Raw genomic sequence first — 15,038 nt, forward strand, 5'->3', positions numbered from 1 at the left:
ACAAAATACCTGCTAGCAAATATAGCTATATTTGCCGGGCCATTTAGATGTGCTTTTTCGCCTTCTTAATGTTACGATATAGTTGCTTATAGAATTGAACATTCGAAAGTGTGTTTCATCACCTTTTTTGTTGGTGCGGCCATCAATTATACCTCCGAGGACAAACAACCTTTTGGATTGCTTTCAAAATTTATGCCAGGGTTTGAGAAACGTCAATCGCTTTCAATTGGAAGAAGGTGGCAGCCTTTGCGTGCAAGAGGGTGATAGACATTGATACCAATAGTCTCCATTGCATAGTTGTGGCCAGTCAGGGGGAAGTATTCACGTGGGGAGACAATGACGATTGACAGCAAGGCGATGGAACCACTGATGCAGTCCAGAGACCCAGAGTAGTTCTATGCTTACAAGGCAAGAATATCAACAAGATTTTATCGGGATCCGCGAAATTCTCTGGGCTGGTCAACGACTAAAAGTGAGAAAGATGACTGGGTCAGATGACCTCTCAATTGAGTTGAGCTCTCAATTCTCAGATGACTTCTCAATTGCGTTCTTCAAATACACAAAGGGCAACTGGACATGAAGATTCAAAACTGCAAGATTCATGCTTGACAAAACTTCTCATATTGAAAAGAAAAAGAAAAAAAACTTCTGTTTGTTGCAGTAAATTAATACAACCCGGCAAATCTAGCTTTCTCCCTTAGTTTAAACGGACCTATACCCATTTTATTTCCAGATAATTTTCTCTGATCACCGACCACCAACCCTTTAATTTTTTTGGAAAACAGCGATTTTGAAAATTTTTGTCAAAATCCAGCATTAATCAAACTGCGGTGTTTTTTACAGTTCTTGACATAAAAGCGAAGCGAAAAAAAAGTTTGAAAAAATTGACCAAATGTGAAGAAAATTTCCTACAAATTTATAGAAAAAGGTTGTTAATCCGGGATGCAATAATTGCATAAAGTTGTCAATTTGAAAGAAAAAGAAGAACAATTTGGTCAAGCTTTTCAAATTTGGAAAAAAAAACATGTTTAAAAACATTATATGGTTTTCATATTAGCTGCAAGTTCACTTAATCACGCCATAAAAACTGCGCCCCAAGTAACACAAAATTGTTACAAACGTAACGTTTACGCATTACCGGGTTTAAGTTTCAACCCTAACGCTTTGAAAGTCCGAAAAACAGCGCAGTTCCAGTTGAGTCATTTCTTTCATGATAAGAAGCGCCTAGTTATATGGCATGATGTAGTGAACAATTCGCTTTCACGTCATAGCAGTAATAACAACAAGCTTTTAACACCTTCGCAGCTTATTTCAGTGCTTGAAAACCATCAGGAGCGCATAGAAGCTATTGTGTTTTGCCCCAGAGAGGCAACTCCTGATATCTACGATCAGCTCAAGCGTAGTACTCTAGTTACCATCCATTTAGTGAAAGACATTGTGTCTAGACGTAAACAGAAAGATCCTAGTTTACATAAAGGGTACAGAGCATTACACCAAAGGCCTGCGCTTGAGCTGAAAACACTCACTATAGTCTTAGCTCATAAGAACCACCTCCGGTCCTTGATAAAATGCTCCCGACCGAAGAAACTTTCAAAGCGTAAAACGCTTCGCACCCGTCATGCGTTCGAGGTGGCGGAACTCACACAAGCCTTTGATAACCTGAATGGCACTGTCACTTAGTCTTGCGCTATTGTGGGAGTCTACCCGCTGACTGGTGGTGTGACTTAGTTAACTCACAAGTTACGGGTTAGTTTGTGGTTGGTTCTCTCCGATAGCGCTTTACTAAATGTTTCGCTCTCCCCATTCTTCGAGTTTTTCACTACCGTCCGTTTTCCGCAGGTTATCTGGTTTCATTTTCCAATTCCGTCCTTTTGTTTCCGTGTCGCTTTGTTTCCTTCTATCCCCCGTTTATCTGTTGTATGATGTAGTATGTTGATTTTTTGCTGTAGTAAAATTTTTTTTAAAGATGTTTTGATGCCGTAGATAAAGTCCCATAATGTTTTGTGCTAGATTACCTGACAGAAGCTTCTCTCCGTCTTTCTAGGGTGTGACTTAAGTTTATTCTGGAGTTACGGCTAGTTTGTTTGGTTGAGTTCGTTGCTGTGGTCTGCTAGCATTGAACTTCCCGCCTCCTCGCGTGGGCTTTTCCGTCTCCCTCCCGTGCTATCCCGGCTTCCCGTTTCGTCGCGCGCTATCCGCCCGACGTTTCCGCCCCTCCCGTGCCGTTTTCCCGTTTCGTTGCGCGCTATCCGCCCGACGTTTCCGCCCCGCCCGTGCCATTTTCCCGCTTTGTCGCGCGCTTTTTGCCCGACGCCCCCGTTTGTCCGGTTTCCCGTTGCGTCGTGCGTTACTCGTTCGGCGCCTCTTCCCGTCCGTCCCTTCTCCCGTCCTGTCCCGTTTCGCGCTTCCTGCGCACCGTCCTTTCTTTCTTTCGCCGGGTACTATTGTACTCGACGAACATCTTTGCTCTTTGGCGGTTTGCTAGGCAAACCGTCACACTAGGGTTCGGTATAACCCATTTGTTGTGTGCTGTTGTATGCGTATGTACTTTATATTAGTACCAAATTAAATTTGTGATTCCTGTTTTTCTTAAGATCGTGACAACATTGCAGGACAAATTCAACAAACTTTATAGTGCGAGGGCAAAATTAGAGGCTGAACTTAATAACATCTATGGTAAAATTAACAGTGCTGTGGATAAGCAAGACAGGAAAATTAAGATCGGACGTCTGATTGTGAAGTGCAAGGATGCAATTACTAGAGTAGTTGATAAGAATGAAGAGCTCTTTGATATGGCACAAAACACCGAAAATCCAGATGCTGCCTGTAAGAACCTTGAAAAGTGGTTAAAGACTGTAACAAAGAAAACTGATGAGTTCATTGCTGCTGCTCGACGGTATATCATCACGTCCATGACAAAGAGACAACAGAGCTGTATACCTCTCACCATTCAAGATCAGGTTCACATATAACTTCCTCAAAAAGATCAACTCAGCGTCAACGAGACATAGAACTATCAAGACTCAAAAGGGAGGAAGTTGAGAAACAACATGAGGCAAAGCTTCGCATTGCTAGACAGCGTCTCGAAATTGAAAAACATACGAAATTGCGGGAATGGGAAATTGAGCAGCTTGAGGAGGATCATCGCAAGGAAGTAGCTGCTGCAGCCCTTGAGGAAATTGAGTTGATGACAAAATCATCAGCAGACGGGTCTGGTCCAGGCAAAATGAGTGGGCTCTTTACGGAAAGAAAATCAGTCAAGAGCAAGAAACTTGTTCAAGATTGGGTTAATTCGTCACCGGCCGGGAACATGGCGGATGTTGCAAACGAACCGAGTTTGCACTTTTCTGGTTCCATCGCCCAATCCAACCAAGCAATCGTCCAACGAACTTCTTCAGCTCAACTTCCAAACTCACACTTCAATCTCAATACACATGGTCAAGTTGAGGCCAACATCAACCTCCCTGTCCATGAGCCGCAAGAACCAAGTAGTAGAACCAATGTAACCAATGATGCACATGTTGCAAATAACATGATGCAAGAGCAGCGACAACCTCAATATACGCCTCCATCACCACCAATAAACTTTGGTATGCCAACTCAACTAAACGCCCCAAATACAGCCCGACATCTGTCTCAAGCAACAATGCACTTCTATGGTTTACAGTTAGATCAACAACTCCCTCGCAGGTCGAGCATGTCGGGACAGTTGAATTTAGTCATTCTTCGCGTTCGCTACCTTTAAATACACTCGTTAAGGCTCCGCTAGCATTTAATCCGCAGCAACAACACATAAATGTACCAGCCCCTCCATCCCACATTCTAAACCCTGCACCACCGCATTTCCCGTTAATCCCACCAGCATTCCGTTTTCCTCCTTCGCCGCCACAAGCACTCCCACTACAAGCCACTAAACCCGTGGTGAATAATGTCACTCTCTTACCCCATTCTCCGCCTGCATCATTCATTTCCTCCGCAAACGTTTTTGTACCTCAATTAATTCATCCACCACCCCCACAAAAGAGCTTTCAGCCCCAAAATTTTGTCCCTATAACCCACGCACCTCCTGCTCCTTCAGCTCCAAATGTCTTGCGTTTTCCAGCAGCAGTCCCATCTAATGCAGTACCACTTGTACTTACATCTGCAAATAAATACACCGTACAACCGGCTTCGTTAATCAACCCTCATATATCTACATCGCACCGCTCCTCTCATGTACAAGCAGCAGCAGGCGCTCAAAATTACTTAACATCAGACTTCATGCAAGCGAATCCCTTTAGTTCTTCCACAGGTACCGTCCCCACCTTTGTAACTCCGATCATTCCGCCAACGTTTGGAGCTACCGTTCCGAGCCCGTTGTGTTGGGGTGGTCCGCCGCATCCCACACCTTCGGCTCCTTCTTTGGACTCTGCGGATTTGATAAAGCAGTTGGCGGACGCATTTACTTGTAAGAAGAACGATCCACTGCCCGAGTGGAAGTTGTCACAGTACAATGGTGATCCACTGCAATGACACGAATGGTTCGGACAATTTAAAAGCGCCATAGACGCACAGTCCTTGACTGATGATGTCAAGTTAACATACTTAAAAATTCTTGTAACTGGAAAAGCTAAAATTGCCGTCGCTGAGTTCGCATACTGTGGTGTAATGTATAAGGATGCACTTAAGACAGTTGAACGTAAATTTGGCCAACCGCAGGCAGTAGTCAGTGCACACTTAGACAAACTCAGCTCTTTTCCTCCACTTAAGATGCACAATAGTGATAACATCATAAACTATTCTGCAACAATTTCAAGTCTTGTTGGGGTCTTTAAATCACTTTCATATGACTCGGACCTTAAGAGCGCCTCACTTCTTAACACGGCTGTGCAAAAGTTGCCGCTCAATCTAAAAGAGTCTTGGTCACTCTTCACAGTGAAGAAACATTGGGTTAAGCCAACACTCCTTGATTTCAACGATTGGTTGAAGGAGTAGGCGGAGGCACATGATTTAATGAAAACAACTTCATCGAAGGCAAGAATTGAGGATAACACCAACTCAGTAGTAAAGACCAAAATTGCCTCAAGAACTTTCGCTGCTAATACGCAATCTAAGGGCACTCAGAGGCCAGCCTCAACAACGGCAACGCCTCCAACACCTCACTGCATTGTGTATAAAGGTAACCACCGCATCTGGGAGTGTAGGGTATTTAAAGAAAGGTCTCCCACTAATCGAGCAAAGGTAGTGGCGGAAGCAAAACTGTGTTTCTCATGTTTGAGAGAAAAGCATATGTTTAGGCTATGCCCAAATCCTAGGAAATGCAGAAAGGACGGTTGCAACAGCTCCCATAATACACTACTCCATGGAGCTGAGAGGTTTTATCCATCAAAATCCCCTTCAAACAACAACAACAGGAATTCTAATGCTGGCGCAGATCAAAGTAAACTTCCTTGTGTCCAATCTTCGAGTCAGACCACCACTTTGTCATCTGTGGGTAATGTGAAAGGCCTCCTTCAGGTGACTGAATTACAATTGAAGTGCTCTTCTGGTAAAGATACCACGGCTTTAGTTTTGTGCAATACCGCTTGCAGTAACTCTTGTGTGTCCAATGACCTTGCAAATAGACTTGGTTTGCATGGTACAGCACTGAAACTAACAGTCAAGGGTATAAATACCGAGGAAGTTGTAGAAACTAAGTTAGTTAAACTAATTTTAACACCACGCGACAACCAAGCATTTGAACCATTTTAAGTCAGCCCTTACGTAAAAGAAGATTTAAACGTAGGCACCGATGTCATTAACATTAAAGCACTTCAGGAAACATACCCGCACCTAGCAGTTCTAGACCCAGTTACATATTGCTATGGAAACATCGAGATGATACTTGGACAGGATGTGTATCATGCCATCCGCCCGTTAGAGTACTTAGCTGCCGACGAGAAGTCCTTGCCCTTCGCTGTTCGCTTGCCCATAGGTTGGGTTCTAAGCGGCCCTGTACCGTCGTCTTCAGGTTTAGTCTTGACTTGTTTCAAAGCTAATATGGAGCAGGATTTTGAACTCACTAGTCAGGTAAATTCTTGGTACAACATGCAGTCGTACGGCGCACTTAAACAAGTAGACCCACGATCCTACTCGGATGCACGTGCGCATGAAAATCTTGAAAACACCACCGTGCATAATGGTAAAAGGTATAATGTTGGAATGCTATGGGCTGAAGATAACATCGAACTGCCCAACAATTATTTTTCAGCGCTTGTTCATTTAAAATCTTTGGAAAAGCGGCTTGCGAAAGACCAGAATTTAAGGGAAAAGTACTCGAATACCATCAAAGAGTACTTAGACAAAGGCTACGTCGTAAGGGTCAAAGATTCTCATAAGGTGGAAAGTCGCTCGGAACGAGAGTGGTACCTACCACACCATCCGGTTGTTAACCCGAACAAGCCGGGGAAGGTCCGCAGGATAATAAATGGAGCAGCTAAATTCCATGGCGCATCTCTTAATAAGTCATTACTCACCGGACCTGACTTACTGCAAAACCTAATCTATGTACTCCTACGGTTCAGACAACATCCATTTGCCGTATCCACCGACATCGAGGGAATGTTCCTTCAGGTTGGAGTGTTACCATGTGATCAGCCATCATTGCACTTTTTGTGGCGGGAGGACCCCACATCAAATGTTGTGGTACACCAGTATACCCGACACATCTTTGGGGCCAAAGATTCGCCCACCTGCGCCAACTACGCACTTCAACGCACGGCAAGTGATAATGCTAAGGGGCACCCAGAAGCTGCAAAAGCCGTCCTTGAGAACTTCTTCATGGACGATTACTTAGCCTCAGTGGAGTCTTCCGAGAAGGCCCTCATTAGGTCGAAGGAATTGGTACAGTTTCTCCATCAAGGTGGGTTCAAGCTTACTAAGTTTGTAAGCAATGTACCAGATCTGGCTGACCAAATTGATGAGTCTGCTCAATCAACTGAACCGAGGGTCATCGTTTCATCCAATGAGGAATCAATGCACGTGCTTGGGCTTAAGTGGGATCACAACAGCGATACTCTGGTTGTGAGCAGGAGTACTAACAGCACCATCACGAGAAGTTTAACACAGCGCTTGGTCCTAAGTCTTGTGTCAAAGGCCTACGACCCAACTGGTCTTGTCGCACCGTTCACTGTTGGCGCTCGGTTAATCTTGAAAGACATTTGGCGTGCCAATGGACAAAGTTGGGATGACGAGTTACCTAAAGACACAGTTGACAGATTCCTTGCCTGGTGTGTTGAACTGCCGCGGTTAGCTGAGATCACTATACCGAGAAGATACTTTACACGACCATTCCAACATCTCGACCTCCATATGTTTGATGATAGGTCGCAAGACGTATTCAGTGCAGTAGGATTTCTTAGGGCTCAAGAAACTTACACCTCCGGGTAGATTATAACAGAGCTGGCGTTTGTCCTGGGCAACGCCCGTGTGGCAACTATGAAGGTAATGACGGTTCCTAAGTTGGAATTACAAGCCGTTCTCCTCGCTGCCCGTTTAAAAAGGGAAATCTGTCGAGCATCAACGGTTACTGTGGATAAAGTATTTATGTGGACAGATAGTACCATGGTCTTGCAGTGGATAAACTCAATAATCAAACATCCCGTCTTCTTTGCAAATCGTGTTAGTGAAATCCTGGAGAACACCAGCGTTGACCAATGGAACCACGTCGCCAATTGTGACAATCCGGCAGATGCTGGCACGCGTGGTATGTCCGCTGAAGTTTAGCAATCAAGTAGCTGGGTGAGGGGTCCTGACTTCTTGAGAACAAAGCAATTCCCTTTTGTGACAAATACTGACGTCGTTGATAACATCAAGCTCGGTGTTGTAACCAAGGAACAAAATGATGACTCCATCTCATCTCCAGTGGCATCCGTAACCGAGCCCCCTAAGGAACAAAGCATTAATCTAATCCCATTTGATAAGTTCAGTTCTTATCAAAAACTATTACGTGTCAACGCATATGTGCTCCGTCTTTTACCATCTCATGAAAGTTACCGCACCGTAGACGGCAGCATAGCAGACCCTGTTGAGCTTGACGAAGCCGAGCGTCATCCCCAGTACCTGGTGCAAGGAGAGTCCTTTAATACTGAAAGAAAGGATCTTCTTACCAACAAATCCGTTAAGAAGAGCAGCCGCATTGCTCAGTTTACTCCGTTTATTGGGCCTTATGGTCTCATCCGTTCTTCTGGTCGACTCCGACGGCTAGTGGAAATTGACTTTGACACTAAGCATCCTATCGTGCTGGATGCGCGTCATACTTTTGCTGAACATTTTCTGCGGCATACTCATTTGAAGAACCATCATCAGGGCATCGATTATTTAAGGTCAAAGGTACAGGAACGTTATGCCATCCTCAAACTACGTCCCACACTGCGTTCAATCAAATCAAACTGCGTCTTGTGTAGAAAGTTCCGTGCAGCAGCCATTCAACCTATCATGGCAGACCTCCCAAAAGAGAGACTCGCATACCAATTTCCTCCCTTTACCAACACCGGGGTTGATTACTTCGGCCCATTCTACGTCTCATTTCGTCGGACCACCGAGAAGAGGTGGGGATTTCTCTTCACTTGTCTCACTACTCGTGCTGTCCATGTTGAAGTCGTCCCGTCCATGGACACTAGTTCGTGTGTAATGGGAGTGGAGGGGTTCGTCTCCCGTCGGGGTTCTCCTGCTTTGATTTGGTCGGATAATGGCACGAACTTCATTGGAGCGGAGAAAGAGCTCCGTGAATATATGGAAAAATGGAATACGCTTAACATTGCCAACGAACTTGCACATAAGGGCATTAAATGGAGGTTCAATCCACCCAGTGCACCACACCAAGATGGCATCTGGGAGAGGTTAGTTCGTAGTTTTAAAAGAGTACTGTACACTATCCTCGTTATGCGTCCCCTCACAGATGAGGTGTTGAACACTAGTTTTTGTCTGGTCGAATACGCACTGAACTCACGTCCCTTATCGCCCGTAAGCGCCGACCCGTTCATTCTAGGCGCAACAACACCTAACCATTTTCTACTCGGTAACCAAGCAACCAGAATTCCGTCTATCGTTGGCGTCGACGAGTTCGATCATCGTAAGCAGTACGCCCGTGCACAGTCCTACGCCAATGCAATCTGGACACGTTGGCTTAAGGAGTATGTACCTGCGCTGAACCGTAGATCTAAGTGGCAGACGCCTGCCGAGCAGCACCTCAAGGTTGGTGATTTGGTTTGGATCGTTGAAGAAAGCAACCCTAGGGGTCACTATCCAACTGCTCGGATTGAAGAACTCCGTTAGGACTTCGACAGCGTTGCCCGCTCCGCCGTCGTACGCACTTCGTCCGGATCGCTCGTCGGCCCGCTCGTTAAGCTTGTACCAATCCTCCCAACATTTTCTCCCGGGCCGGAGGATGTTACTGATTAAATAAAAGAGCAGCGAGGATTGAATTGCGCTATCCAGCGAGAAAGTATTACGGCATAATTTCTTAACCATGTAAGCCTTAGAAAAAGATTAAATGCACACAAAATGCGTTCTATTTGGCATAGAAAGCTCGGAAAAAGTTCGTCTAACATAACTTTCGCTGAGCCTACTAATATACTGAATCGGTTGCGCTCCTTTTAGGCTTAATATTTTTATGTTTCAAAAACGTATCGGTGACCAATCTGAGCCGAAAATCGGCTCACAAAATACCTGCTAGCAAATATAGCTATATTTGCCGGGCCATTTAGATGTGCTTTTTCGCCTTCTTAATGTTACGATATAGTTGCTTATAGGTTTGAACATTCGAAAGTGTGTTTCATCACCTTTACATTACATTGCAATGGTCTTGGGATAATCCTAGCACTGTTCGAACAGCGGTTGCAGTTATTAGCTTTCTGTTCATATTCAGTAGAGTAATCAGCCGATTTCTGATGGCAATGCGATAAAACTTTTCAATGAGAAATACCAATATTTTCAATTTAACAAATTACCAATTTTTTTTTCAGTTAACGAGTGCACTCTCAGGATTCAGAATGAAAAGAAAAGATTAAGACCTAGCAACCCGATTAAGAGCCACTGAGTATTCTGATTTTCTTTCATGTGAACTGTTGTTGTTGTTGTTTTCATTTGATTTAACGTTCTTATTCGTTATTATTTGTTCTAACGCCATTGCTTCTCGTACTGATTACCGTTTTTCCTCGCAATGTCAACTAATTTTAACTTTAAAAAAGTATTGTCAATAACCCCACTTGTTTGCTCTTTTAAGCATAAGTAACAGAGAGAAAATTCCTCTGTCGTAGATAGATGTTTGTTTCTATAAAGAAAGTCTCCTGGCTTGTAACAAGACAAAAAGACTGATCAACTAAGAAAGATAAAGTATAATAGAACTTACGCAACTTTCCACCAATTATGACATTGGCATCATCAGTATCCTTTGGCATCGTCAGTTTGTCCGGCTCTCTGTTCGTTTCCTTGTTTGGGTCACTGTCGACTTTGCTCTTTTCCGTGCTTTGGTCAATATTTTTGTCCTCTTCTTTCTCATTTTTATTGCCCGTGGCCGTTGTAGAGGCTTGGTTATTTTCCACCGGTTTCAACTTTTCATCAGACTTTTGGTTGTTGTGATTTTCCCCTGAGATTCCACTTTTATCCAAATCCCGGAAAGTTTTGAGATCTGCAAAATGCAAAAAAATAATGAATACAAGAAATACACCTGGAATATATATAAGCACTGCTATACTCCTCGGATCTGTAAATCTGTTAAATTTCAAATGCGAGGAAGAAGGTGATATAACATCGAAAATGAAGCAACTTCGAAAAACTAAGTAGTAAGGCAAAATTTAAAATTCCCGTTTTGTAATGGGTAGACACCCCCCCCCCCCCGCCCTTCACTGCTCGTGACGGTCCGTGTACACCCATTGTAATGGGTGGGGACGTCACACCACAACAATCCGTGGGGTAAATTTTTATGATTGGAACCGTTGAAACTTCTCAAAACGTGTGGGACAAAAACTTGTTGAATTGAAGCATTTTAGATTGAACGGCATTGACCCAAATAAAAAAACAAGCAATCATTTAGTAAACGTAAGTTGAAAAGTTGTACAGAGGCTGAAAAAAGCTAATTGAAAATGAGCATCCCCATTAAAAAGCTGTCAAATATCAAACGTCAAGAAGCCATGCGTATGTAATCATTGGCCGCTACTTTTAAGAAAGCATCCCCAGATATAAACAAGGAAGCTCGGTAATGAGCATTCGCACATAATGTTCAGACCTCGCTCATCCACAATTTTGACTTAATTGTCTGTCAAAGGAAGAGAATAGAGATATAAAAAATAGAGGTTTGTGTAGAGAATAAAATATTTAAAACTCAAAATGCTAAATGAATTATATGAGGCCATGCCCCGTTAGAAAACTCATGATACCTGCTATCAATAAGACTACCACACAATAGAAGCGACGAATTATAGACAAACAAAAAAGGTATAGCAAAACTCAATCAAATTTTGAAAGCACTTAGTAGAAAAATCAAAAACCATCCGATAAAACGTTAACTACACATATTCACTGTTTTCACATATTCACATACTCACTGTCCTCCAACACAAAGCACATGGCACCTGTCCATAATTTTACGAGGTAACAAGTGGTCAAAAAGATGAAAAAAGGCAAATCTTAAACCAATTAATGTCAGAAGTCATAAAAGCCATTCGCTTTTGACTAAAAATTATTGATCAATTTACCTATAAGTCCACATTTTGTAATAAGTTTTTGGTGAGACAAAGCCATAGGACAGTATTACAAAATAATTAATATACATCAATGCAAAACAATGTTCACGCAAATTTTTTCTTTAAATCTCAAACAAGTAAATTCGAATAACCCCAAGGTTAAAGTTACATGTTGTAATATTATTAATCAAACATACATTTTTCCCTTTAATAACTAAATATAATAATAATAAAAACTAAGGTTCAGTTTTTAGTTTTCGTGAATTATTTTATTAACAAAAACTTTTAAAACCTTCCATTTTTGTGTCCATAGGAACTCGTTTGTGTCTTTTTTGAGTCTATTTCTTTAATTTTTTTTAAAATTTTTTCTTTAACTTTTCCTTTCTTAGAGCTCTAGGAAGTTTATTCCATTTCCGAACAAACTTTCTTATAATTGAATTGTGGCTTCATTTTGATTTACATTTTGTTGCGAAAGAAAAATCATTTGTACGAGTTTTCACTTTAATTTCAACGTCTCCGATTATTCTGAAACTTTTTTGGTCTTGTATGTTTGTTTGTTGCACAATATCTTGAAGTCTTTTTAGTGAAGCTTTCGCCATTTGAAGTTCTGCGGGAAGTATTTAATTTTCAAGAAGTAGTTTATGAGCACTGTCATCTTTTGTTCGAAAAAGCAAACTTTTGTTCCCCATCTATTTTGTTTGTTTATTTTGTCAATTGAGTGGGATGGCAAACCTTGAAAATATATTGCACTAAACTCTAAATGCGATAAAACAAGTGATCCAAAAGAGATTTATTCGAGCCTTTAAAGGTATTTGATTGCATACCAATTAAATTGATCTGATAGCTAAAACCATATTACTGATCACACTGTTAAGATGTTTTTGGTATGTCAACTCTTTGTCAACAATAACATCTAAGTATCTGCTTTCATCTGTTGGTTTCTATGAATGACTTTTAAATTCAACGCAGTTGACAGTTGGTAATTTTCGTCTTTGAAAACCATCATTTCTCTTCATTTAGAGTTAATTTGCTTTGTTTCATATTTTGTTCAGTTTCCATCAATTTTTTTAGCCTTTGCTTCAAAACACTGTTAATTTTTTTCGTGACATAAAATTGCTGTATCATCTGCATATTTTAAAACATACAAACTTTTCCCTATTTCCTCACCGAAGTCATTTGCATAAAGTATGAATACTAGTGGTCCTAGTACAGTACCTTGTGGAACACCATGATTTATACTTGTTCAGTTGGATTCAGCTATTCCGTTTCTATCACACATTTTTCCTGTTAATTAGAAACGAATTCAATAAGATTCTTGCGTTTTCTCCAAAACAATATTTTTCAATTTTTTGAATAGAAATGTCCCAGAATAAACAGTTAAAAGCTTTCGCTTAATCCATAAAAATTTGTTAAGATTACATCTTTTTCTTCAACGTAAAGATTTATTTTCTCTGTCAGAGTATTTATTGTATTAAGACACATTTTTTTTTGAAAACCAAATGGATTTTTGGTTAGTTATTTTTTTCATATCTAAATGTTCCGTCATTTGCTCCAAGAGACGTCTTTCAAAAAATTTTACTTAAGTTGGATTGACCGTAATTGGTCGAAAGTTTTCAGGATTTTGCTTGTTGCCTTTCTTATAGATGGGAGTGACATAGGCTTCTTTAAATATATCAAGAAATGTGTTTGCGTTTATACATTCATTAATAGCAAACTGTACACAAGTTCCAATGGACAACTTACAATCTTTTAATGCCTAGGATAGTATATACCCTGGTCCAGCTGATTTTTGTGTTGGCAGTTTGTCAATAACTTTGTATAGTTCTCTTCTGATTTTCGGCCTCAAATTGAAATCGTTTCCCTTAAAACTAAAAGAAGGCCATTTAGGAGCAATTTTTGGCCCTTGTAAATTCCAAGATGTGCAAAACAGTTATTCAAACAGTTAGCAATGCTTTTTTTTATCTGATATTACATCATGGGCCTCTTTCAACTCTGCAATGTTTTCTGTCTGTTTATTTTAGTTAATTTTGTTCTTTATAAATTTCCAATGTTCTTTTGAAATTGGGAGATTCTCGAAAAATTGTATTGTATAATCGTCAGATGTTTTACGTAATTTTATATTAACGTTGTTTCTCAGTACTTTGTATCTGTTAAAGAGCTCTTGATTATGATCTTTTTTCCATTCATTGAATACACGATGCTTTTCAATAATGCGACTACGCAGTTCCTTTAATAGCCATTTTTTGTGTTCCTTTTTTGTTTTCTTTTCTATATTTTACAAAAGTGCGTGACTACTTAATACATTTTGGAAAATTTCATAAAAAATTTACAAAAAAATCCAATTTGCTCAATGTTTTTGTACATTAGTAACCAGTCTTCCGAAGCAATATCACGGTTAAACTTACTTCTTGTAAATCTCATTTTTTCTCGCATTAAATATTCCGTCTTTTGCTGCTTCCATTCTAATTTCAATGATGATTGATATACAATAGTGAAATGACCATTTTCAAGTATTGACTCTATTATATCTGCTTCGAAGATATGATTTTGAGAAATAAAGCAGTGGTCAATTAAAAAAAATTTCTCCATTTGTGCATGTGTTTTTTTGTGTTCACTTACTGAAGCCCGGTATCTGCGATGAAGTTGTTTGTAATTGTTTCCCAGTTTCATTTAGTAAATTTAGGTTGCAATCTCCAAACAAGATTAGATTGTTAGTGCTAGAGTAAACATTTGAAAAATTTGACGTCAATTCTTGAAGGAAGAATTTTGAAAGGTTTACGTTTGAACTATACGCCACATTTATGAGCAGTTTTTCTTTCAGAGGCTCAGTCACCTCTATCCAAATTGATTCCAAAAAAAACTTGGGTTGATGTTGTTCAAGTCATTTCTTATTGTGATTGAAAACTACTTGGGTATCCATATGCCTACACCTCCCCCCTTTCCAATTCAGTTAATGATGATCTCGGCTGATGAATAAAATGATGACTACTGCATAGAAAAAAATCTGGAAGCGAATATGGAAAACTTCTTTCATCTATGTTTCGGTAACACCTAGGAAAGACAACTAATCGAGAGTTGTCGAAAAATTTGATAAACTTTCCTGTTCACCATTTAGGCTTCTACAATTCATGTACCAGAACTTGAGATCATCGTCTGTTCTGTTCTTTTCCTTGTAGTACTGTTCTATTGTTTTCAATTTTTTTTACTTGAGCTGGGCCAGGGTTTTTTTCGATAACTCCACTTTCTTGCAAAATGATTGATATGACTGATAATAAATACGTAATATTGATGAAACCGAAGCCTATTGGGAACAAATTATTAAAAAAAAATCTGACA

At 40.6% G+C, this 15,038-nt stretch overlaps 1 protein-coding gene across 3 annotated transcripts in view; it reads right to left on the bottom strand.

Moving 5' to 3' along the window:
• Window positions 1-15,038, bottom strand: part of LOC142350365 (uncharacterized) — a 92,621-nt gene that overhangs the window by 42,573 nt on the left and 35,010 nt on the right. For all 3 annotated transcript variants that reach the window (XM_075402209.1, XM_075402208.1, XM_075402207.1), the window contains exon 3: window positions 10,370-10,648. In XM_075402209.1, coding sequence (XP_075258324.1) covers window positions 10,370-10,648 — 279 coding nt within the window. The remainder of the gene's footprint in view (window positions 1-10,369; window positions 10,649-15,038) is intronic.

Source organism: Convolutriloba macropyga, chromosome 12 (assembly GCF_964194025.1).
Source record: "Convolutriloba macropyga chromosome 12, txConMacr16.3, whole genome shotgun sequence".
NCBI classification, from domain to species: domain Eukaryota; kingdom Metazoa; phylum Xenacoelomorpha; order Acoela; family Convolutidae; genus Convolutriloba; species Convolutriloba macropyga.